Source organism: Scomber scombrus, chromosome 2 (genome assembly GCF_963691925.1).
Source record: "Scomber scombrus chromosome 2, fScoSco1.1, whole genome shotgun sequence".
Lineage (NCBI taxonomy): Eukaryota > Metazoa > Chordata > Actinopteri > Scombriformes > Scombridae > Scomber > Scomber scombrus.
The window spans coordinates 14,810,271-14,831,836 of record NC_084971.1 but is presented as its reverse complement, the minus strand read 5'-3'; the positions used below and the strand labels follow the sequence as shown (position 1 = coordinate 14,831,836).

The window sequence follows — 21,566 nt, the reverse complement described above, 5'->3', positions numbered from 1 at the left end:
TGGAGAGAAGCCCCGGGGAAGACTTATGTGGAGAAATATCTCTTTTTCATTAGGCAAATGGAAACAGACGGGATCTAGACAGAAGGCAAATTCCTTGGTCCAGAGAGAGGAAGAGGGGGAAAAGGGGGATTTCAAAGACAGGAAAACAATGAGAAAATTGAGCTGCATTGGTTCCCTTATCAGACTTTATTGTTTAAACTGTCTTTTTTTCTCTCTGTCACTGTCTTCCCTTTTTTTCCTCACGTCAGCAGCACAGAGGCAGTTAACTAAGTCAGTGGAGCAATTAATGCAGTGAGCGCAGCCTAAATGAGCAGATGTACTTGCTAGCGTAACCCTAGGATGGTTGGCAGCAGCGGGAGTCAGGCTGTTCAGCTTTGTCAGGCCCAGTGAATAGTGTGCAGAGCAGTAGGGCATATATGGTGTGATGTTGCAAAGGGGAACCATAGGGATTTATGGGCACTGATACCACATATGGCATACACTGGAAATATGATGTTAAGGGACAAAGAGTATATTGTCATAAAATGTCCACGGGCAAGTGGGGTGAAAGCTGTTATCATGAATGATACGGTAACCAGGAGGTTGTGAGGGGTGAGCCTATGGGTCCAACAAATTCATGTCTGCAGGCATTTTGGGAGAATGAATTGATTAGAAGAAATACAATTTAATCTAAGAGAGACTTTAACATGCACCATATGCTGCTAAATGAGTTTATAGGTATTATTACACTGGCTGATTGCTGTTGGAATAGTTATTTTCACCAGATAATAAATATTCAAATTACAGACCGACCGATACTGGATGTTTTGGGTCAATGCTGATACCAATATTAGAGAGTAAAAATATTCCAGTATCAATAAATCTATTGAGATACAATATATTTTTATCTAAGTAGATTTAATGGGACTCGGGTATGTATTATATAATTTTCCTTTTTCTTTTCTATTTTTCTCCTTTTCTGGTATACATGTTTTTGTATTTGATGTTGCATTGTTTTTATGACTCAGTATGTATTTAATGACTTGTTGAAATGAAGGGGAGGACATTATATAAGCCGCCTGGGCTTCTTCCCTCTATACTGCACAATTGATAAAACACAAGATTTGCAATGGAAACATAATATTTTACTGTTTAACAATAAACTTTAACAATATATTTTGTATAAAATCACTGAAACAGTAAACTTCACTGGGAATGTATTAATTTTAAATAACTATAAAGAATAAAAACATATTTATATATTAAAATTGAAATAAGATAAAGGATCAAATATTCATAGAATGCTGCCTATACAACTTAAACAAATATTATTAATAATATAAAGGTGTTGTTGTTCTTTATAGATATTTATAATGATTAAATTCCCAGTGAAGCATATTGATTCATCATTTATAGCTTGATATTTATAAATGGGATTAGATCCTGGTGTGTTTTTTTGCCTTTTTATGAGAGGTTTCTAGCTAACAAAGAATATTTTCTTGGTTTATAACCTAAAGGTCAATTTCCCTACTGTGTCTTTTCAGCAGTGAGAGATGGGACATCAAGCCAGTGTGAAGTACCCAGAGACCCCCGCTTTCCAGAGTGTCCTGGAAAAGTAGATGTGAGTGTCAATCTCTTACTTTTTATTTGACTAGAATTGTGTTGATAGAATGTAGTTCCTAAACTTTTTTGCACAGCGGACTCTTTATATTGACAGCATTTTCACAGATTAATTAATCTTTATTTTAAAAATGGTCAAATGTTGTGATATTATAACACAGATGTTAGGTGTTTAATCTCTTCCCAAATTCTCAATTTTTATTTGTTTATTTTGTTTGTTTGTTTTTTACACATGTGCTGACTAGTGAGGATTAAGAGAGTGTTTTGAGAAGGTGGAAGGAGTACTTTGAGAGGCTGATGAATGAAGAAAATAAGAGAGAGAGAAAGTTGGGGTAATGTAGGGATAGTGAATCAGGAAGTACTTTGGATTAATAAGAATGAAGTGAAGGCAACTAAAGTATGAAGAGGATGAAGAGTGGTTCAGATGATGAACCTGTGGAAGCATAGACGTATCAAAGAGAGATGACAGTGGAGTTCTTAACTAGACTGTTTAACACAATCCTGAAAAGTGAGAGGAGGCCTGAGGAATGAAGAATAAGGGTGATGTGCGCAGTTGTAGTAACTGCAGAGGTATAAAGTTAATCAGCCATAGCATGTAGTTATGGAAAAGAGTAGTGGAAGCTAGGTTAAGTGGAGAGGTGATGATTAGTGAGCAGCAGTGTGGTTTTATGCCCGGAGAGAGAACTGCAGATGTGATGTTTTCTTTGAGAACATTGATGGAGAAGTATGGAGAGGGTCAGAAAGAGTTGCATTGTGTCTTTGTGGATCTAGAGAAAGCATATGAAAGGGTGCTGAAAGAGGAGGTGTGGTATTGTATGAGGAAGTTGGGGAGTGGCCGAGAAGTATGTAAGAATGGTGCAGAATATTTATGAGGGCAATGTGACAGCAGGGAGGTGGTAGTGACAGATGGGTTCAAGGTGGAGGTGGTATTAAGCCAAGGATTGACTCTGAGCCTTTTCTTGTTTGAAATGGTGATGGGCAGATTGACGGACAAGATCAGGCAGGAGTCTCCGTCGACTATGATGTTCGCGGATGATGATGTGATCTTTAGTGAGAGTAGGACGCAGGTTGAGAAGAGCATGGAGAGGTATGCACTGGAGAGAAGAGGATTGAAAGTCAGTAGGAGCAAGATGGAATACATGTGTGTATACATGTATGAGTGTGGAAGAGAGGTGAAGAAGAGAGTCTAGGTATGATAGAGTGGGTGCAGATGAACATGAATGTCAGGAATGATCTGCAACAGAAGAGTTCCAGTAAGAGTGAAACGGAAGGTTTCCAAGAGTGTAGTGAGACCAGTATGGTTTGGAGGCGGTGGCACTGAAGAAAAGACAGGAGGCAGAGCTGGAGGTGGCAGAGTTGAAGATGCTAAGTAGAGAGGTGAGATTGAGACGGTTTGGGCATATATGGAGGAGAGATGCCTGTTATATTGGGAGAAGGATGCTTAAGATTGAGCTGCCAGGCAAGAGGAAAAGAAACAGGCCAAAGAGGAAATGGATCAAATGGTCAAAAGTAGAAGAAAAAAGTTTGTTACTCATGTTAGTTACGTTGTTTCAACAATGATAGAGAGAGTAGATGAGTAGGTGATGATAGACTGCTGAGGTACAACCACTAAAAACCTTTAAAGTTAGAGAGCATCTGTTAATCCCTTCTGACCTGCTGGTTTTTGTTTTTTGTGTGTGTTGTTATCATTTTCAGTGCAAAAGTGAAAATGTACATATTTGCTCTCTGTGAATCCTCCAGTGGATGCGTGCACGCTGGACATCGGACCCTTGCTATGCCTTCTACGGTGTTGACGGTTCAGACTGCTCCTTCCTCATCTACTTGAGTGAGGTGGAATGGTTCTGCCCCCCACTGACCTGGAGGAACCACAGCAGCCCCCCAACTCAGCATGTCCAACAGCCAAAGGCCCCCAAGAGGCAGGTGAGTGAAAGAATATACACGAACATGCACAGAGAGAACATAGCACATAGTAAGTGAAGGCTGTTGAGTGATGTATGGATGTAAACTTGTACAGTAATGATGCTTGGTTGATACTTACAGTACCCGTCAAAAGTTTTGACAAACATTCTCATTCAAGGAAATGGAAAGGTGTGTCTTGACATTTGATTGGTATTGTATATTTTACTTAAAGTGGCCAAAATGAAAAACAAAATGTCACCACTACAAAGTAACAATTTACATTACTGCACTATGTACTGTAAATAGTACTGCTGTCCTATCAAAGTCTGATTAAGTCCAATAAGTTTTTTAAGATTTGTCATTTTGCATTGCACTTGGTATTTAAATATACTTACCTGACTATGCTTAAATGATTAAGGACTTTATTTGTTATGAATTTTATAAAAGGAAAGGTAAGTAAAAAAAACAATTCTACTTCTGCCTGTTACGAGAAAGTGATCATTTTTACGCTATTCTTTACACAGATTCACAGCACCACAAATGCAGATACAGTGTGTGAGATTTTCTATAAAGTTTAGTCCAAGTAAACATAACAATCTTTTCAATTTTCAGGCTATGAAGATGAGTTTGAGTTGTTCTAAATGTAGTCATCTCTTTCATTCAGTGCATTAAATGAAACAATATCATGTCCTCTAGATGCCATATTGGTTGGTTCAATATGGAAATTCCTCACAAAGATGAGCAAGACTCCACTCAAAACCAGTGTGTTAATACACCCCTAACAATGTATTGATACAACAGTAACAACTTATCCCACACAATACTCAGCAGTATCAACTTATATAAGGCTAAATGTAATTATTGTTTATTAAATACAATCCGCTGCAGGACAGCTGGAGCCATTTGCTACCCGCTGCTCTGTGAACAGAATCATTTCTCTCTATTTTTGGCTATTACTTTCACTGGCAGATATTACAGTCAGATACTGTACGTATGACACACAGAGTTTAAACTGTAACACAGTGAAAACAAGTTAGATCGTGTTTTTACAAATCCCCCCCAACCGTAAAAAACAAATCCAGTTGCATCTCTTTTTATTTCCTATTTGTTTGTTTAAAATAGCCATTGAATCAGTCCTCTGAGCTCAGACATTCCTGGCATGCTCAGTTCATCAAGGCCATGTACTGTAGAAGCACCACACTACAAATTAATGGGGAATCAGGGCCACAGTGCCTTTGGAAATTCATAAAATATTGTCAAGGTAAGAACGCGGGCCAAAGAATGCAGCTGATTTTTAGTAGCCTTTGCTACAAATCACCCTTCTCACATTTTTCATTTAGCTGGCATATATTCAAGAGAGGATGTAGCTACGGTCTTCTTTTGGCCACTGAAGATGATTTATGCTGTATGAAGTGGATTTCTTTCTAGTTTATTCAGTGTATCCAGTGAAGGCATGAAGAAGAAGATTCTTGATTTTTATCTTAAGACATGAATAAAACATGTTATCAACATGACACTGTTGTAAACCCTATATTGATAAGCTTTTCTGAGCTGTTTGCCCCTAAATAAAAGTCTATACTGTCATCAGTTGCTTAACATGTTAATTGTTTGCTTTATTATTAGCTTCAATTTTTAAAGTTACTTAGAAAAAGTCAAAATGCCAGTCCTTTAATGGATAGAGAGTAGATAGATGAAAAAACAAGGCAATTTGGTTTTTAGGTGGCTGCTAGAACAGACAAATAGCACATTATTTTGTTATAATTGCAGTGTTTATATAACAAAAATCCCCAAAGATATTTCTCTCTATTATTTCTCCAAAGTTGATGCCTTTGTATGTTAAGTTTCAGAAAGCCTTTAATAACAATAAATAAAGAAAATGAAGACAGTGATTAACAGAAGTCATCAAGTTGTCAATCACCTATCCACAAAAGATGGGGACAATAGTACAAACAGTACTTTTGCTCAGAAGATGCTGATTTTGAGCACTCTGACCCCATTACTTCATAATAGTTAGTTTTCAACTGACCCTGTTCACTCTCTACTAATTAAAACACGCCTGATCCCCCTTGTAGTTATTCTCTATTTTTCTTCAACACTGAGTTTGAGGTCAGTGTGCAGTTCAAATCTATAATTTATCACACACAAATGAATACATAAATTAATATAAACATTTTTAATAGTCTATTGGTTTATCAGCCTATTAAGATATCATCTAGATATGGATGTATTTATGGTTTGGGTAGTGACATTTAGAAAGAAACACTGAAACTTAACATTCTCAATTTTAAAATAAATATGGACTGATTTCAATCGTAAACCAATGAGACAACATATTAATATTAACTACAGTGTTCCTCACATTGGTGGCAAAGTCCAGGTAAAGGTGCCCTGTGGGGCCAGGCCTGTGCAGTGATAATAAGGTGCTTAATAAAACTGTTCACCAAATGGAGTAAGGAAAGTCTTTACTGTATAAACTCATACTGACAGTCATTTGTAATGTTCAGAGTTACAGCTTGTTCAGCCTTTTACTCTTCATTTGGGAAAGCAGTCATGAATGTTTAAATTAGTTATAAAAGTGATGTGTGTGCATTATATCTGTACGCTTTCACCCCCGCGCTCAACTCTATTTGTGGCATCGGGGACATTTTTCGGAAGGTAAAGCAGAGTGTCAGTGTAAATGAAGACTGATATCTCCATTTTCTCCTGGGACCCCAGTGACTCAGCTGTAGATTATAGCCTTTCTGTATCTTACACTTAAACAGGGCTGAGCCAAGGTTGTTCTCAGAGGAGAAAATGCTTTATTGTTTGCACCATTAGTTGGAAAACACACTGCATGATGTTGAAACTTTTTACACTTTGAATGGGGAAACTAAATTTAGCCTCAAAGCAGTAAAAACAAACGGCAAAGTGAAGGTTTGCTTAGGACACAATTTTTCTTGAGAGATTAGCTTTGACAAGAAGAGACAGATGTACCATGGGTAAGACTGGAATAGGTTAAATAAATATTTTCATGCACAAGTTACATCAGCTGATCCTCTTAAATCTAAAGAAGACATGTTTTTCTTTAATATACTGTCTTACTTGTTGTCTGTTACTTTCCAGACCAGTATGTTTCAACAGTATTCAAGCCAATAAAATACAAAACAAGAGTCTACAACCATGCTAGTTGCTAAATGGCAGGGAAGACTGGTGCCAGAGAGTTGATATAGCTCCATTGACGAGATGAGTCAGGTGTGGCAATCCCAGCAGTCAGAAAGAGGCGGGCTGACCTGAAACAGACAGCTCTCTTCCAAAAGGAAAAAAGTGTTGAATGTCAGTGGACGTACTGTAACAGTGTGGCTGTCATGCTCATTAAAAGAAAAAGGAAAAAAAAGTCAATGTCAACCTGCTAGTAGCACTAGACTAGTCAAGGATCAACAAAGTCAATAGGATATGTCCAATGCACACCACGGATATTATATGATACTTGTTTAGATGTTTTAGTGTTCAGTATTTCAAGTAGTCATTCTGCTAGCATGGCAAAAAATGTAAGAGTAACACCCATATTTTGGTCAAATGACTACAGCACTGTCTATTTTATTTCCTCCTTATCAATCCTATTCCCAGGCTGCGTTCCGCACAGACCTCTCTGTACTGCTGGACCAGGTTGGGACAGGCAAGGAGTCCCTCAGCTTCATGAAGCGCAGAATCCACCGCCTTGCACAGCAGTGGGCAACAGCTGCCAATCGCCTGGATACCAAGCTGGGGCAACGATGGAGGGACCAGAAGAAGGTAAGAAGGAGGGAGAGATGAACACAAAAGGATGATGCATAATGGAGGGTCTTGGGTAAGGCCCGAATTGGTGGTCTTTTTTCTTTTCTTTTTTACTGTATACATTCCTTTTTATGGCTAAATGAGAAACTTGACAATAACAATGGGAGGAAGAGCTTAAATGGTGTGAAGAGTGTTACAATACAGAAAAAAACACAACAGTGTTAGTCCATATGAAAAAAGATAGGCCAACAGCTAGTATATGGCATGTATGAAATAGGGGTGTAACACAAATTCATGGTTGAGTATGCACCTTAGTTTTGGGGTCACGGTTTGGTACATTTTTGGTACAGCAGAAAAAAAAGAGCCACATTTTTTTTTTGAATATATCTTACAATGGTTTGTTGACCTTAACTATTACTTAAACAGTTTAGCTGCTGCAGTGGAACTACTACTGACAGGGGGAGACGTTGTTTCACTATGTAGATAACGGAGCACATTTTAATAACAGTGTTAGTCAGTGTCACGGGTCTCTTGTTTGTCATTCTGATGGCAGGGACACTACAGGGTAACCAGGTTACCTTGGCCATGCTAGTGGTGTGCTGCCAAACACACGTACCATTACATGCTAGAAATGCTAGAGGGCTATTAATTTGAAACAAGGGCTATTAAATTGAAGCGAATACAGTAATTGGTGGTATTCGACTGACTGATGTCATGCTAGTCAATCGGGTCAATGCAGGACAGTTTGTGTTACAGAGCTAGTCCTGCTGTAGTGGTCCAGCCAAAAAGGTAGGCAGAAGAGTGGAGTGTCATGTGGAGTGTCATGTAACAACAACATAGTTGAACTGAAAAACATCAACAGACATGCAGCTTATAAAACCTGATAATACTGCACCATCTTGAGAGTTTTAGAAATGTATAGCGATACAAGGCATAGGCACAGTTTTCCACTCAAGTACTCAAAATGCATAAAAAGCCTTTTTAGATGCTTCTTGAAGGTTCTCCATTTGAATGATCATGGGTGGTAGCAAAAGATGATTGAGGAGGTAATGATAGGTTGTCAACCATTGCTCCATTTGGCATCCTTCATGTGTAATTGGTGTGTAACTGGTTGAATCTATCACTCGAAAACAGTGCTCAAAGCTGTGAAATAGAAACGTATTGCAGTATCATAATGCAAAATTGTCAAATCTCATTTTGGTTAGCATTGAAGCTGTGAGTATAAGGACATAGCTACTACCACTTCCTGCTTGTACCTGTGCATACCAAAGAAAGAACAGATGAGAGAGAAAAAATTAACAGGAGACCAGGGGAAAGGAATGATTATGATGAATGACTGGGATTATGATGAGATGCCAAGCTGTACCAGTGCCAGAGGGGGAAGAATAAGATGAGAAAGAAAGGAGGGAGTGGGGTGGATGGTAATGGGGAAGGTACTATAGAATATGGATTAAGGAAGGATTGATGGGGGGAGGAGGGAGAGAGGTGAGGCATGAGGTACCGCTGAGATGATCAAGGAACAAAGACAGGAAGCCAAGGTGCTTGCAAATTCATATGTTCATTAAAAATTGTAAAAAGTATAAAACGACAGGTGTAATTTAAAGGTTTACTTTTATAAATGTCAGTGAATAGCAGTATGTGATTGAAACTCTGGAAGTCCTAAAAACTTTTTGCTGCACATAACCTTTCGACTGATTATTACATTTCTGACCCTGGTCTTAGTAGACTCATAATGTTTTAGTCAAGAAAAATAATGATACACTAATTAAGTTAACTTGAGAAGGAAAATTGAGCACTCACATTCTGCTTCTTCTCTTTAAAATGTGTCTCTCTGCCCCCATCTCTCTCTAAAATAAGTTAACAAGGGTAGAAATAGTCCTCTGTCATTGTGATTGATGCTCTCCTTTCTTGTAGTGCACTGAGGGGATTTGTTATCCTCTATCACGGCTCTGTGGCTGCTTGAACAGCCCATACGCCTTACAACGTGCTGCCGCTATCTCAACAGCAGATGTCCTGGTGTTTGTAAGAGTTGGCCTTGGCTGTCAAAAGCTGTTTATCACAATAATTAGAAATGGAAGTAAATATGTGTGTGTTTGTGTACTCTGCTTCTGTCCACATGGGTCTGGGTGTGTGTATGTGTGCAAGTGACTGCTAATTACAGCATTGCAAAAAAAGAGTGCATCTTATACGTTTTATTTGAAAATGAAATCTCAGTTTGTAGCAGCCAAATTGACTATTTCTGACTGTTAACCTCATTTCTCACAGGGAGATTCTTTTTCATTTTAAATCTAAATAAAAAAGAAGGACTCACCTTAACATTGAGAAGGATAACACTGTTTACTTTTAATTAATTCTGACCTTGTAAAAACATTGTCTGAGGTGAATTGACTGTGGCCTTGCACTCGCCTAACCTTTGTTTTAAACAAAATCCTTGCTTCCAACAGCAACTTAAGTATTCTGCTTGAGTGTGCAGTCTTTACAATTCCAACAGGGCTCTGTTGATTCAGTTCTGTTTCCTGGTTTGGCATTGTCTTTGATTATAAGCGGAGGGGATGTTTGCTCAGAAAAATAATAAATTAGTAGAGCAGAGAGAAAGTATCAAGGGGGAGAAGAAAATGAGAGAAAAAGCAAGATGAATCTTTTTTAACTGTCAGAGGCAGACACAAGTACAGGGAATGGGGAGGGGTGTGTGCATGTGTGTGTGCACACGTGTGTTCATGAGAATGACTGTGAGAGATGTAATTGTGAAGGTTTTTTTTCCTGAGAATCACAGAAGAAAAGACAGTTAAATACATTTGAGAGATTTTGTATGCAGTGCCGGGTGTGCGATGAAGTAGAAGCCTGCTTTAAATATTATAGCAACTCTCTTTTATTTTGTGACTAACCTTTCTATTTCCTCAGTGCTTGTGGAGTTGAGAAAGACTACAGTCAACCTTTTTTGCTGTGCTTCACTTGCAAAGCATTTACACATTTAAGACTTTAACTTAACTCTCTTTTTTTTTTCCTTGGTGCAGTTATCAAACTTTATCAAAAGCCCAGGTCAATTATTCAGCCCTTTATAGCGCAGCTGATGGAGCACTTCAAACATAACAAATTCCTTTTCTCATTTTTTTCCTAGAAATCAAAGGAGACATATTCAGTTGTGGCATAATGGAAAGGGTTTTTAAATAATGACAGTTGAGACTCAGAGATGCTGACCGTACGCTGTTAACCTGCTACAGTGCATTCACTGACTCTCCGGTGTCAGTTTAGTGTCTCAGCAAGTTACTTTGTGTGCATCTATGCCTACTTACTGTGCATTGAGCATGCACATTTAGTGTGTTTGTCAGCATATACCAAACTGTTAATTTGCCATCTCCCTGTGTTTGCCCTCTAGACAGATAATTGACCTCTGACTCATGAAGTGCAGACAGTGTGGGAGACTAATGGGATATGGAAGGTGATGTGAATGAGCGGGCGAGAGTAGGGGGAGATAAGAAAAAGTAAAAGTGAAGACGAAATATGAGGGGGGAGGGAGCAGCTTGGAAGAATATGACAACAAGGCGGAAGGAGCAAAAGACGTGAGGAGAAATAAAGAAGGGAAAGTGCTCCGAAGGGATGTGAAGAAGGTGAAATTCAGGGTGAAGCAGTGATGGTTGGCAGTGCCAGCTTGTGTTGCCACTAGTGGCCTTCAATCGGACAGCTGTGACCTTCATAAGGGCCAAAATGCATGAGCAAACAGGGTCACACACACTCAAACACACATGCATTCTTGCAAAGTCCTGCACTAACAGATGCTGAGACAAGCATTAGCATTCCTCTGTCGTTAGCCTGTTAGTGATGAGTGGAGCGGAGCAGAGCAATGGAGTGGTACCACATACGTGCCACTTCTACTCCTCTACCCTTGTATGTACACACAGTAGCACCAAGGACTTTCCAAGGATTTTACTTACATACACACACCTAAATGGCACTAAACACAGTGCAACAGTGCAGCACAAAAAAGATAATAGATTTTCTTCTCTACATTTTATCCCAGTTATATAATCACAAAGCAACATTGGGAGCATTGAAGATGTTGTGACAAGGCCTTGATTTGTGAGATGAAACATTTCCTGTGACGGGTGGGGCATGAACACATGCACAGGCAGGTGGGGTGTTGTAAAGGTGAGCAGAGGATTTGAGCAGGATCATACCTCTCCTTCTGTTTCTGTAGGTTTGGCAGGTCTTTGTGTTCAATCCCCATGGCACGTTAACAGTAGAGAGTAGCTTTAGATCCTTTTGAGAATCCCCTAAGTGTATGGCAGGTGAGCGAGGATCCACACACAAACATTAATGCTCACTTAAACACACACACAAGATCCTGACTAGAGTGCGTTGATGATGCGTCAGTATGAAAACAGATGCATACAAACAAACCAAAACAAACAAAATTCAAAATCAACACACACACATGCACACCATCTGGGAGTACCAGAAGTCCGCTGTATAAAGCACTCCCCTGTCTCTTGTGTGTGATCAGATTCCTGAGGGAGGCAGCTGGCCATGATACAGGAGTTCATGAGGAAGTATAGCTTTAGCTTCAGAGTTACCTACCTCTGTTGTTGCCTTCCCATTATGCGACTTTTCCACCCGTTCATCTTCATTTTCAAGTAAGTGCATGAGCAAATATGCGAGCTTGTGTTGGCGGTGAGAGTGTTTGCCAGTGATCTGCACGGTACAACAGAGCGTGTACCACCCACACTAGTTTCTCTCTCCTCTCCATTCTAGCTATTGATTCCTACTCTATGATATAAAGGTTACTTTTCCAGAGTTGCTTGGATATGTTTCATTGAACTTCACTTTAATTTTGCTCCCATACAGTGGTATTAACATTTGCAAATGGAGATAAATACTGCCCATTATAGAACAAGCAAAATCCCTCCTCAGCAGTCTCGATTATGTGTTGCAAGATGCCAGTTTTTTTCAAAGAACACTTACCTCTCTCCCCATTAACTTTGCATTTGTGTGTGGATGCCAGTTTTATAGAATCCAATTCACAGTTACTCAGCTCTGCAGTCACTGTGTGATATTCTTCATATTTATTTAGCAGCGTTTCTGTGCTGCTGCCAGTATGTGAAATTCGACTCCTTCTGTCTCAATTTTTGCATGGCTGCCAGTGTTTGTGTGATACACCCTTACCACCACCACCACCACCACCACCAAGGCAAGAGAGTGAATATTTGTGCCATGAATTCTCAGTCTTGCCATCTGCCATCCAAACTGTAATTAAATTTCAATTATCTTTTTTTTATGAAGCAGAAGTTAATAGAGCAGCCTTATTAAATCGGGGGATCTTTCACGCCAGCTGAAGTCTCACTGGAGCTTGACACTGCTGCATTCACACCACTGTCCAATATTTTACACACATTTTGTATCAGTTGAATGACTTTTTGTGTATTTATATTTTTTTTGTTTAATTATACATCCAGCAGAACTGGATGTATAATTTCACACAATTTCACAAAGATTTCACACAACTATACACAATGAATGTAACTATGTGCACAGTAGATGTATTAGTCATCCCGAAGGCTGAATGCTGTTCTCTCTTTCTGTTATTCAGAATCAGTTTTTTCCAGGGTTATAAAATATGTTATTTGTAAAAGCAGTGTGTTTGCAGAGTGTATTTGTCTCTGTTGGCTCCTACAGTGAACTTCAAACCTCAGTGCATTTTTACTAATGTGACAGGATGGTGAGAGGAAGAGAGTAATAAGAGACTAGTGCAGCACACTCATGAAGGGCTTTTGGAAGCTTTTAATCATCACAGTTCAGAGCTGTGGAGCTACAGACACAGGAAGCACATGCACTTCCATACCAGCAGAGTGAACAACATAGCAAGAGCAATTTAGGAGGCAAATAGAAAAGTGCACTTAGTAGAATGCAAATCTCCACCAGGTGTGTACAGTCAAGATGGCAGGGAAGATATCAGACACAGGGATTTATTCATCTCGTATCACGCCTAACATTTTACTGCCCTTTATGATATATTCATAAGGAATGGTGTTATTAAATAGGTTTTTCAATAATTGTTAATGACCTCGGCCACAAGAGGTATTTAAGCACACAGTCATACATTTGCACAAAAAAATATTAGGCAGATGAGTCCAGCAGTATGCAAGATTAGCTGTGGACAGAAACATAGACGTGCGCGCACACACAACCAAACGCATGATCCCCTCCAGGCTTACGCCTGGCAGAGATAATAACCATCAAAACTTTTTGGCAAACTCCACACAGTTGGCCCTAAGTTCATTATGTATGTTGCATGGTGAAAGTTGTTGACTTAATTTGCCAGCTAAAGCAGTGGGAGGTGTTCATGCTGCGTTAGCTAATCAGGATTACTCAGCAGAGCAACGCTTGGACATGGCTGTGTCTAATCCTCTGTGAAAAGCAACGTGTTGCTCATTTCTCGGTGGGTTGCACTAATTATGCAATAGCTAGGTGGACATGCATGACAGAACAGTTGTATGTAAGTAAGACGTTAGATAATAGTGTAACATATCAACTGTGATAATTTGTACACTTGTGTTACATGTTGTTCTAAAACAAAGAAGATTTTCCTGTTTGGTGTCTCGAATTTACTTACAGTGGTTATCTGTAAAGACATACGGTGCTTATGAAATGAGTTGTACTCAAAGGCCCATAATGGTGGATTTCTACATGTGCGTGCTATTCCATTGGAGCATGAGGGGATAATTCATTGGGGATTTCAAAGAATTACTTTTTCAGTTTCCATAATTTCCTTTTGGAAGAGTCTGAAATTCTAATGATTCTAATCCTCAAACTCATTAAAACAGTTTGCACTGCACCAGCTTAACTTTCAAGGAGCTTAACTTTATTCAGCATGCACACATATAAATAATATAATGAAAATCAGATTAATTTAGATGTGCTTTGTTATATAGTTTTATTTTATTACGCATATAAATGATTGGACCAGCATCAGGACGTGTTGTTTATAAGGTACGCAATTTAACAGATGAACATTATGTACAAGATGAGGAATGTCTGTATGTTTTAAGGTTTATTATTACGAGTGAGCAATATGTCTTTAGAGTAATATTACAATATTGAAGAGAGGTAGAGAGAGATGGTGGATTATTCACAAACTGTCTTTTAGAATAGTCAAAAAAGGCAGAGCTGTGGCTATGAAAATAAAATAACTCTCTGATCAGAATCACTGATGCAAAAAGATCTGCTATACAAACTGACAGTACTCAGCTGAGTCCAGCTGATCAATGATCTTCAACTCAGTGCAGAGACCATACTGGGTAAAATATGTGTACAGCTGGAGATTATCAATCTAATTTCTGACTTCTGCTTGTGTCCTGACTTTTTTCTTTCAACCACTTGACTGTGACTGACTTAGCCTCAACTCTTCACAACTTGTAGAAACTCAGAAGGTTTTACTTTTTCATAATGTTGTTGTGACATTCTGCTCTGATGAATTACCGTAACGCAGTGTCATAATCGATCAGATCAATCATTGTCACTTGAGTGAATCAGAGCTTGTTGTCACTTGTCTCAGGGTCAGCAGTTGCACTTGATGAAGAGAATTCTGTAGTACTTCAGCTTCAACTTTTTTTCTGAAGGTTCATATTATGAAACAACTTCAACATGACTTAAGTTGTTCCATTTTTAAACTGAAACCTCCTCAGTGGAGCTTGAGATGTTACATTCGCCTGCAGACATCTATGTTTCTGCTGTAGTCATATTCATAATATAAAAACATTACATCATTAATGGATAATTCCAGTTTATTACGACTTGGTTTTCAAAAGTTTTGGTCATCATTTCTATTCGTATTAATGTACTCACTGAGTTAAGTGCCGAGATTTGAGAATCCTGAAATATTGCCCAAAAGAAATCAAATTAAGCTAGAAACACAAGTAGTTTATCTCCTTGGATTTCACTGTTGCAATGTCACCATGTTCCCACATCTCAGTAATTAATTTGGTGAGTGTAATGTTTTAACCAATAGAAATGACGGCCAAGTTATGAAAATTAGAATAAGATGTAATAAACCTGAACTATCCATTAGGCGGTTGCTAGAAACCAATGCTAAATAGTTATCAATTGAATCTCCTGTACTGGTTGAATATTTACGGCAGTTAACAATTATAGCTCTCAATAGTGTCAAGTGGAGCTGTGTTGTGAAGCTTCTCTGCAGACTTTTATTTCACTTCTCAGCCACAATTTGTCCCTTTCCTCCTTCAGATTCTGGTCCACGTAGGCTTCCTAACCGAGGAGTCTGGAGATGTTTTCAGCCCCAAAGTGTTGAAGGGGGGTCCTCTGGGAGAGATGGTCCAGTGGGCTGACATCCTCACTGCACTCCATGTTCTGGGACACAACCTCAAGATCTCTATGTCTGTGAAGGAACTGCAAGGGTGAGTTACCATAATGCAGGCGAAAGCAAAGCTGGAGTGTTTGACTTGTGGTGGTTTTGAGCATATGATAATGCACTGCTATTTCTCGTCAATCAAAGCAACCTCTTCTGACAGAATAAACCTCAAGTTGAACTGGTATTAAGTGATTCCAGTAGATGATATTGCCCCAATTGACCAGATACACCATGTCAATATAGGGGTTATTCAAGCAAGGAAACATTACTTTGAAAAGAGAAAGGTTATTGATTGGCAGGGTCTAAGTAAACATTCATTTAGTGTATAAATTGCTTTCACTAATCAGTTTGCCACAGTTGTATTTAACTTGTTTATTACAAGAGCTACAAAATGTCTGATTTTTGATGACAGCTTTGGCAACAAATCAATAACTTTTTACAATCCTTCAGTTAACGCTTTGCTCTTGTACTCCCACATAATGCATTCAAAATGTGCAGGGGAATCGTGCTCTAATTACACCCCATTCCCTCTTAACCCAGAGATTAGGCATAACGGCTCTAAGGTCCTGCTGATTTGTCGTTGTATTGATCCCATATTGATGCTCTCCACCGCTTTCTGTCAGCGTGACAGTGCTGGTGTGTGTCTTTTTATCCCCTGCGTCAGCATGCTTACATGTTTCTGCTGACAAATACAGCTGTAGTGTCAACACACACACATGCGCGCACGCACACACACACACTCAGATGGATGTAAATCTACCCTGCTGGGAAAGATCCCTCAGGCTTGTTCTGTCCAGCCTATACAATAACTTCTTCATGACTGAGACTGAATAAATCACACAGGTTGTCAGACATCAAGTCCCTTGATGATGGATAGCTAATGTTGAACAATAGACTTATGAATATGGAATGAGTGTAAGAAGACAAGTAAGTGACACTGTGGATAGACAACATCTTTGTTCAGCCTTGATTGGACCAATAGTCTTTGTCTTTTCTGCCATCGTTGATCACTGCAATGACAGGGGTATATGGTATAGATCACTATAATGATGTCTACAGAGAGACCCTGCTGCAGTCTGCACTTTAAACTGTGTGCTGCCTGCAAGAATTCTCACAAATCATAGAAGTATTGTATTGACCCCCAGCCTTTGGCAGTCATTTGTAGACATATAACACCTCTGCAGGGAGGAGGAGAGAGTGGGTAAATCTAGAGGAATTTAATGCTGAAAAAATGAGTTTAGAGATGGCAGGGACATCCACAAGGCTGAGTTCAGCTGTCACATTTGAAATGGATGGCAGTATCGTTTTACTGTGTCCGTGTCACTGTGGTGTCTTGGGACCCATATTTTAAAATTGGTCATTCTCACAACACAGCCTATGATGTTTTAGGCAACTCTGTGGTATAATCCAACTTACCAGCATGAAGAATTATTTCATCCAGCTCGCCCACATGGAATGGCTTTAGTGGAAAAAAGGTTTTACTTTTGGATTACTTGGGGAAGCAGTCTAATCATTCTTCCAACTACATAAGGACCATGACTCACTTCTACAAAAAGAAAAAGAAAAAAAAGAGACAGCACATCAACTTTGCCTTCTGATGTCAATCTTTCCACTTGGAAAGTGGAATGGAGGAGGGATATACTGTGTTTCCAAACATTTTTTGTTGATGTGCCACTTTTCTGCTCTCATGCCTTTTATTTCCCTGGGTCCTTGCCCTCAGTAAGCCAAAAAATGAGGGGTTGAAACAAAGTGATAATGCAGTTTGGCTATCACATAGTTGTATAATGAAACCAGTTATTCATCTCCTATGTTTCCCACAAAACTGGCTCATCATAATGATTACAAAGTCGTACAGCTGCAGTATGGTTTTAATTTCACACTGGACCTGACGCTAACATGTTAAAGATGATGTAAGAAGTACTGTAAGGCACTGTGTTGTACTGTCATGCTATGCAAATTGAAACTGTGTTTATCCACCGCATTTCTTGCCTTGCTTCAAAGCTAAATGATTTGTGGTAGAGCGCTGTTTTTCTGTGTGCTGGCATGGTGAAAGAGACAGTGGGGATTAACATTACCTGTGAAAGAATGAACTGATTAGGGTATTTTCTTAACAAAATAAATGCTGCTTTTAGTTTTCTTTCTTTCTTTTGTCAAAAGATTATACTCCCTCATATTGTCTTTGTGTACATTCAAATCATGTCATGCAAACAAAATGATCTTGTCAGTAAGGAGAAAAGTGGAAGCCATAATGATTGCCTTGCACCCTACATAACACCTTCAACAGCTAACGATCAACAACATTTCACATAAGATATCCTTCAATGCAAATGAACAAACACATAAAAATTCATTTCATACAGTATTTCCTTCCAGATGTGACGACGTGTATGTATCTCATTTTTGCTGCTGATGTTTTTATAGTAGTAATAAGTTACAGTAGTCATTAGCCTGTTTACACCTGGTATTAACATGCATGCAATCAAGTGGACAGCTTTTCTTCTGGTGTAATTGTAGGGAAGATGTCCAGTCCTTTTATGTATGAACAAAGTTGTATTGCATGGTTTTGGTTAATTAATCCTTCAAGCCATGTTTTGACACTTGAGGTTCAAACTGTTACAATACAGTTCTATTATAGTTGAGGTTCAGATGCTTATCTTTACTACTTGCTATTTTAATTTTTCGCCTACAGCAATGCAAAATAGTCTATTATTGTTCATTTCTGTATACATCATTTATATATGCTTTATTCCTCATATCCCCTTTTAGATGAAAATACACAGGTGGATAGATGGACAAAACTAGACAGACAAACAGAGAGGCACACAGATGTGTATCCAGACACACAAATATAAATACAAACAAATGGTGAGTTGATCTGGGCAGGCAGGCAGGCCAAGACAAATGTCAAATCAAGCAGACAAACAACAATTGTCCCAAAGAGTTTATTTTGTTGAAGTTCAGTCCAAATACAGATTTGGAAACAGCTTTGTTTATCTTTGGGCAACGCTGACCAGCATTAGAACATGTGTGGAAAAAGTGCCAGCCATTTACTCTTTAATTCCACAGTGGTTTTGTGTGTGTGTGTGTGTGTGTGTGTGTGTGTGTGTGTGTGTGTGTGTGTGTGTGTGTGTGTGTGTGTGTGTGTGTGTGTGTGTGTGTGTGTGTGTGTGTGGGTGTGTGGGTGTGTGTGTGTGTGTGCAGCACTTGCATTTGTGTTACCTCTTGGGGATCAGTAGTCTACATGGACACCAAACTGTGATCCTAATGAGGCAAAACATCATTGCTGAGGTCCTGGTTATGGCTATGGGTAAGTTGTGAATTGAGGTACGGTTAAGGTTGGGGTTAGGGTCTGAGTTAGGCTGTTCATAATGAATGGAAGTCAATGCAATGTCCTAATAAGGATAGCTGACAAAACGTGTGTGTGTGTGTGTGTGTGTGTGTGTGTGTGTGTGTGTGTGTGTGTGTGTGTGTGTGTGTGTGTGTGTGTGTGTGTGTGTGTGTGTGTGTGTGTGTGTGTATCACATAGTCTGTGATACATTGTTCTCATGACCACTCAAGGTTATGATGGGCTAAGGATGAAGCAGTGTGTAGCTGTAATTGGCCACTGAGGGGATGATTCGGGTCCAAGTTGTGTTAATGTATATGTGCTCCCTGGTCTGCAGTCTCCAGTCAGAACTGCAATCAGCTAGCTGAACATTATTTACTAGAGATGCATGAACAGAGCACATACTGTAGGGACCCGCCTACATGAAAGGCTTATAGTCAAGACTGGGAGTGAAAGTAAACTAGTAGTAGAAAGAATAACTTTATTGTGAGACCAACACATTTTGGCTTGTGGCTTTCAACAGGGTACACACACATCACATTAGCTTGTCGACGATTGAACTGAACTGAGATGAAAAAGCCCTTTAGCTTTCTGTTTTTTTGCTGCTCTTCTATCCTGTATTCAATAGCTATCTCTAAAGTAATGTGGTTGTGGTGTTGTCATGTGTCCTGCAGGTTACAATGATACAAAGAATCATTCACTCAGAGCAGAGACATATCTCAGTCCCAAGGCTGTCACTGTGTGGGTGGATGGATTGAAGAGAAAATCTGTATGGAGAAGCCTGTAAGAGGGAAAGGGAGTACAGCAAAGTGCTGAGTTGGCATCTGTGAAGTTGGGGTAGGACTCTTGTTATTCAAATATGCAAATAATGGTTCTTTGCACTGGATTTTTTGAAGGCTCACTGATAAATGCCATCACTTTGTTTTGAATCTCGGACTGTCCTTCATTTATGCACGTAGCAGAACACACAACACACACAGCATACAAACCCTGAGTTCATTCAATACAGATTTTTGCACCTCCCTCTCTGCTGAGTGTGCACTTAATATGGACTAACCTAGAAGCTTGATGGAAATGAAGCTGAATTTGGTGCCAATTAGATTGGCAAGGCACCTGAGATGTATTAGTGTGAGTGTGAGAATAGACAGGGCTCTGCCTGCTCTACATTATACACCACCTGGTCCAGAGCACTAATAGCTGCTGCACTGTGATGGCCAGAAGCTTCTCTATTTTGTTGTCACTGTAGTAAAATCACAGAAAGAAAGTACAGTGATACTGAAAGATTAAACATCTGGCACAGAAGAAAAAGAAAACTCCCGTTCTACTGTGTGCAGACTGAAGAAGCGGTCAATGTACAGTGGAGCAGCCTGAATGTGCTGTTTCAGGGAATAGATCTGAGGAATTTGCTGGCACATCATGTGTGATGCAGTGTGACAGTGTGGTGGCTTCAAAAGAAAATTGTAGGTGAGACATATCTGTACAAATGTTGGCCTTTATGTAATGATTACCCAGAGTGACTCAAAGGCCAGTTACCCTGGCATTATGTGACAACTGACAAAGATGATGTGTGAAAAAATGGAAAACACAAATCAGAAACTATAGGCTTTCATTGCAGTTGCTGTTTAAAACTGTCCAAGTGCAAAATACATCAAAAGTTATTGGATTCTTTCTTATTATCTTTGTAAAAACTTTCTTCTTTGTCCACTGGTGTGCAAAACTCAATTGAAGGTTGACTTCTGGGTCAAACATAGGGTTTTTTGTAGTCGTCAATAGATCGTGAGGTTGTGAAGTTTTGAATAGTTTTGTATTTTAGGTAAGTATAACGGGACAGCAGTGTTGAATTCAACTGAATCCTTTTTCATAAGCTTAAAGTAAACAACCAATATTATATATAAGCATTTTTGTCCAACATTATGGGATAATAGGTTTGTACCATTATAATTGTATTACTTATTCACTGTTTTCCAAGTGGATTTTGTCCTTAATTCCCATTTAAACCCCACCCAGAGCCAGTACAATAATAATAAAACACATAACAAACAGAGAATAAATATGTGTCTCCCCTCCCTCAAACTCACTTCCCAAGGTGTCTCCTCCTATGATCTCTGTGACTCACTCTTTCACTCTTTTGCACTACCTTTCCTCTTCTAACTTGAAGTGTCAAGTTTCACAGTCTCATCACCTCTACAGGTAATGTTTCAGTTGCCATGGAGATCAGACCCTGAGCTAGTTGGGTCTGGAGGAGTAGAGACACAGAGTAATAGCCAATTAACACCTCTAGTACAATAAAGGAGATAGCCGAAATAGGAAACCTAAAAGTGTTGTCCCTGAGAAATTGGATAGTTTGACCGCAGACCTATGGCAGGGATGCACATTCATGCTAAACGTCCTTTTTCTTTTTAATTTAAAAAAAAATAATTGTCTTATCAGTCCTATTTTGTGAATGAATGGTAAATAGACTGCATTTGTACAGCACCTTTCAGGTCTTCCGACCACTCAAAGCGCCTTTACACTACAAGCTACATTCAGCCATTCACACACACATTAAACACTGATGGCAGGGGCAGCCATGCAAGGTGCTTGCTCACCAGGAGGATCTAATCATTCACACACCGATGGCGCAGCCTT

General features: G+C 39.2%; 1 protein-coding gene across 1 annotated transcript in view; it reads left to right on the top strand.

Annotated features, from left to right (window-relative positions):
* LOC133993914 (alpha-1,6-mannosylglycoprotein 6-beta-N-acetylglucosaminyltransferase B-like) overlaps positions 1-21,566 on the top strand; it is a 120,895-nt gene that overhangs the window by 49,219 nt on the left and 50,110 nt on the right. The window contains exons 5-8 of the mRNA XM_062433050.1: positions 1,524-1,600; positions 3,340-3,519; positions 7,105-7,269; positions 15,490-15,659. Of these exons, the coding sequence (XP_062289034.1) occupies positions 1,524-1,600; positions 3,340-3,519; positions 7,105-7,269; positions 15,490-15,659 (592 nt within the window). The remainder of the gene's footprint in view (positions 1-1,523; positions 1,601-3,339; positions 3,520-7,104; positions 7,270-15,489; positions 15,660-21,566) is intronic.